At 36.0% G+C, this 4,491-nt stretch overlaps 1 protein-coding gene across 1 annotated transcript; it reads right to left on the bottom strand.

The window, feature by feature from the left end:
• Positions 1-305: 305 nt before the first annotated feature.
• Positions 306-3,694, bottom strand: LOC132155619 (extracellular calcium-sensing receptor-like). The gene is made up of 6 exons (XM_059564357.1): positions 3,468-3,694; positions 2,980-3,268; positions 2,056-2,811; positions 1,738-1,965; positions 1,366-1,489; positions 306-1,234 (listed from the first exon to the last, which is right to left on the bottom strand). The coding sequence occupies exons 1-6, from the start codon at positions 3,674-3,676 to the stop codon at positions 306-308; spliced, it is 2,535 nt and encodes an 844-aa protein (XP_059420340.1). The 5' UTR covers positions 3,677-3,694.
• Positions 3,695-4,491: the final 797 nt, after the last annotated feature.

Genomic DNA, 4,491 nt, shown 5'->3' with positions numbered 1-4,491 from the left:
AGTGTGTTTCTTTTTTTCATGATATTTGTAAGGCACAATATTAAAGAAGTATACCCAACTGAACAGCCAATTGCATCATGTGTTTTATTAATAATCTTTGCTGTTTAGAACAATTTCACCCCATGTTGTTAATGAGACTAATTTGGTATATCTTTCATCTGGGTTTTAATTAAAGCGTTACTTATTTGTTTTTTGTTTTTTGTTTTTCTATGTTTGTGAAATTTGCTCCCAGGCGAGCATTTGCATCTGTATGTTTTTTGTTTTGTTTTTTCTTCATGTTAATATCGACATGTTGTTTTAAATTATCAGTATGCCTGGAGGGCTAAGGACACAGATGCTGTTTTTCCCATCAAGTGTTGCTTTGTATTTTGTTCAGGCTTAAGCAAGATAATATAGCATTTAGGTGCAAAAATACAAAATAATAAACCAAAGCTTGAAGATAAAATAGCAAATATCTCAACAGCTACAGTAAATTTTCCAGGGGAACTGACATAAGCTGGAATAAATGTGATCCATACAGCACAGAATATAAGCATACTGAATGTGATGAATTTGGCTTCATTGAATTTATCAGGCAGTGTGCGAGCCAGAAAAGCGAGAATGAAGCACAAGAAAGCCAGAAGGCTAATGTAACTGAGTACAGCCCAGAAACCTATAGTAGAACCCAGACTGCACTCAAGAATGATCTTTTCCTTATAATATTTCATATTTTTGTAAGGAAATGGGGGAGATATTGTTAGCCAAAGCACACAGATAATAACCTGTATAAGTGTAAAAGCAAGAACACTGAGGCGTTGTTGTGCAGGTCCAAACCATTTCATGATATTATTTCCTGGAAGTGTAGCCTTGAAGGCCATTAACACCACTATTGTTTTCCCTAGAACACAGGAGATACAGAGAACAAAAGTTATCCCAAATGCTGTGTGACGCAACATACAGGACCACTCAGTGGGACGACCAATGAAAGTAAGTGAACAGAGGAAACACAGAGTCAATGAGAAGAGCAGCAGGAAGCTCAGTTCTGAGTTGTTGGCTTTTACTATGGGGGTGTCCTTCTTGTTGTAAAATAGGATGGCCACCAGCAGAGTTAATCCTACTCCAAACAGTGAGAAAAAGACTAGCACTACTCCCATAATTTCTGTGAATGACAGAAACTCTACAGCCTTCAAAACACATTTATTTTTCTCAGCATTAGACCAGTATTCCCATGGACACGGCTTGCAGTTAAATGAATCTGGAAAGGAATTTGTGATCATTATAGCTAGAGCCCAAAAAAAAAAAAAAAATCCTTTGATAAGAAACTGCATCCTTAAAAGTAAATGGGGGGGGGGGGGTTGGCATGGGAGAAAAAGATCTGAAGATTACCTGTCTCATTACTGATTTCTCCTTCTGCACATGGAATACAGTCATAACAACAGACAGGTCTTCCTTTCTGTGCAGCCTTCCTAGTGCCTGGAGGACAGCTCTCACTGCAAGCAGACCTTGGTTTCTACATGGGGGGAAAATGCATAATAATAATAATAATAATAAAATACTGTACATAATTCATTGTGTACAGAAGCATAAATGTGTAACAGGACACTTAATTTAGTTTGTAAATACTTCTCTTAAAAAAAAAAAACTTTCTTAATATTTTAATATTTCTATTTTTTAATATTGTCCTCAAAATCAAACTTTTAATATTATGTTGCTTTGATTTAAACAAATACAAGGACAAAAAAGGATATTGCCATTTACCTCCAGCTGTCCTCCAGCCCAGATTATATTTTCAACATTAAGGTGTAAATTCTGGTAAGTAGGCAATGAGGCATCATAGTATCCCACTGATTTAAACTGGTATGTTCCATCTGAGTCCTGCTGCCAGTTCACAACTTCATACAGGGCCACTACGCCACCAGTACTGTCAAACCACACACGATCGCCTGTTTTTATAGCAAAATTTATCTTTTTCAGAGTCTCAACCACCTAGAGGAAAAATGTTTTGAAATTGTGACATTTAGACACTTTATTCCCTCTTTTTATCCAATTGTAGTTCATCTTTATTTTATATTTTACCTGCTGTGGTTGTATTGTCAGGCCTTTCTCACAACCTTCTTGTTTTATGCACTTAAGTAGACTGTGTAGTGAATGAGCCACAGCATAAACTGCTTTGTAGACATTGCTTGAATATCTGTGTTCAGTAACATCTTCATTGTAATTTTTCAGCGCAAGCAGTTCCTCATATCTGCTGCAACTTAATGCATATTTAGTATAATTCCCCTCACTCTTTGAGCATGGAAAAGCTGTGTCCCAGAATGGTTTTATAGCATATTCTGCAAACCCTTCAATGTTAATTTTTTTCATTGCAAACCCCAGTGACCCTTCCATTGCATGCAAACTTTTTGGCATGAAATATGTATTTGCAGTTATCCACGGCTCCACACCGATCATTTGGAAGCCTGTTATATTCTGAATACTTAGTTGCTCAATAAGTAAACCCATCTCAACAAATGAAATAAATGCAACAATCACTTTTGCCGTGCCTTTTTTTATAGTGTCTACCACTTTTTTGAGTTTTTCTGTCTCTGTTCGGTAGAATTTTACAGAGTACTCCACACAAATCCCCTCTTCTTGGACTGTTTTCAGAAATATGGCCATTCCATTATTTCCATAGTCATTGTCACTGTTCACAGTTCCCACCCAAGACCAACCAAAGTGCTTGACTATGGATGCAAGTGCTCTGCTCTGATGATAATCACTAGAAATTGTCCTGAAGAACGAAGGGTAATTTTTCCTGTTACTGAGACATTCACAAGATGATGAGTGACTTATCTGAAAAAGAGTACATATTATATATACATATATATACATATATATATATATATATATATATATATATATATATATATATATATATATATATATAATGAGGTATATATGAGGTGATATAGTCATCAGCATGGTGTGTATGTCAAAAGGTTTATTGTTACTGCTCTTTACCACTGGAATCTTAAAAGGTCCTGTTGTTCTGGACAGAATCACTGTGGCAGAAGTCTCTGATTCTCCTATAATAGCATGTAAGGGAGAATGTCCATTGCAAATGTTTCCTGGTCCAAAGTCTTGGCTATTCATCAGTCCCATTGTTGCAGTCATGGTAGACAGTCTTGAACCACATGTGTCATAAATTATGTAGCCAATAGAAATATTTGGGAGCAAAATTTCACTTTTATTAATCTCCTGAATGGCAAAGATCATAGTTTGAGCCAGCCGGAAATCTCTCAGATTCACACTGTGGAAGCATAAAACCAGTAAATAGCAACTAAATGAATAAACATGCATACAATAAGTTAAATAATCATATTTATTTTTGTTTCCATATATTGGTTTTTATTATTTATGGATTCATTTTTATGAATATAAATTTTTATTCAGTTTATATAAAATACTTAATCTGCTCTGTTTTTCACACAATTATAAACATATCAAACCTGGAGCATGATAGAGGCTGAGGTTTTTGAGTAAACTCAAATGAAGGTAATGTTTCTTTTCTGTGGATTGCAAAAATTCCTCCAATAGTTACGTCTCCATCCTTGGAAAATAGAGGGTAATTAGGGTCTCCCATTATTCGACAAATAGTGTTTTCCACCTTAGTATGAAGGTGATGGAAAAGCAGGACTGTGTATAGAAAGAGAAGCATCCCAAAGTTTGAGCACAAATGCACATGACAAGTGCAAATGAGCTGATACAAAATTTGCAATTTTATAGACATAATTAATATGGATGAATGATTTTTAACCGTAGTCAATTACCTCATAGGGTAACCAATAGTCAAGTCAAGCAGGAGTGGATAGACCAGTCAAGTAAAAACATGTTTTGTTTTTAGACTTTCAGAAAGAAGTAAATTGTGAATATTTTTATATTAATTTGTTGCTGGTTGATATTTAGACTGCCAAATATCTAATAAAGCCTTTATAAAACTGTTTTCTCTTTTTTTCAATGCATATATTCACACTAAAAAATCCTGGGTTATTTTTTCTACCCTAGTGCTGGGTTGAGCCATTTGGGTAAATTTTTTGGGTTATTTTCTCAGTCTTGGGTAGTTTTTGGGTAGTTCTATGTAACCCAACCGCTGGGTTATTTTCTGGGTCGTTTTCACGGAGAGCTAAATCAATGCACTCCCTCCCCCACTCGGACGCAATAACCCAGCTCATTGGGTCAAATCAACTCAGTGCAGGCTCAGAGCAGTGCGGGCTGACTGAATTCAAGGTGGAGGTGGATGCCACACACACGCTGTAATATTTGGAGAAATAAGGTTCGTATCAATATATTTATACATTTAACATGTATTTTAACATATTTACACACACAACATAATACTGAGGGCTATAAAAAGGCAAAAAAATGTGCGACAACAGTCAAGTTTACATGACATTAAATGCACCGCCAGCTTCGCTCGTTTTGATTTGCTGCCAGTCTCCAGCTCCGCCTTGGCGCGTTAAGGCCCTGTCTCCG

Source organism: Carassius carassius, chromosome 13 (genome assembly GCF_963082965.1).
Source record: "Carassius carassius chromosome 13, fCarCar2.1, whole genome shotgun sequence".
NCBI classification, from domain to species: domain Eukaryota; kingdom Metazoa; phylum Chordata; class Actinopteri; order Cypriniformes; family Cyprinidae; genus Carassius; species Carassius carassius.
This window is presented reverse-complemented; position numbering and strand designations above follow the sequence as displayed.

Excerpts from the sequence above, each read along its gene's own strand:
- LOC132155619 (XM_059564357.1), bottom strand. The coding sequence starts at position 3,676 with ATGCTTCTCTTTCTATACACAGTCCTGCTTTTCCATCACCTTCATACT. Across the intron at positions 2,812-2,979 it reads GACCTTTTAAGATTCCAGTG|ATAAGTCACTCATCATCTTG; the intron begins GTAAAGAGCAGT and ends ACTCTTTTTCAG. Across the intron at positions 1,235-1,365 it reads AGAAATCAGTAATGAGACAG|ATTCATTTAACTGCAAGCCG; the intron begins GTAATCTTCAGA and ends ATTCCTTTCCAG.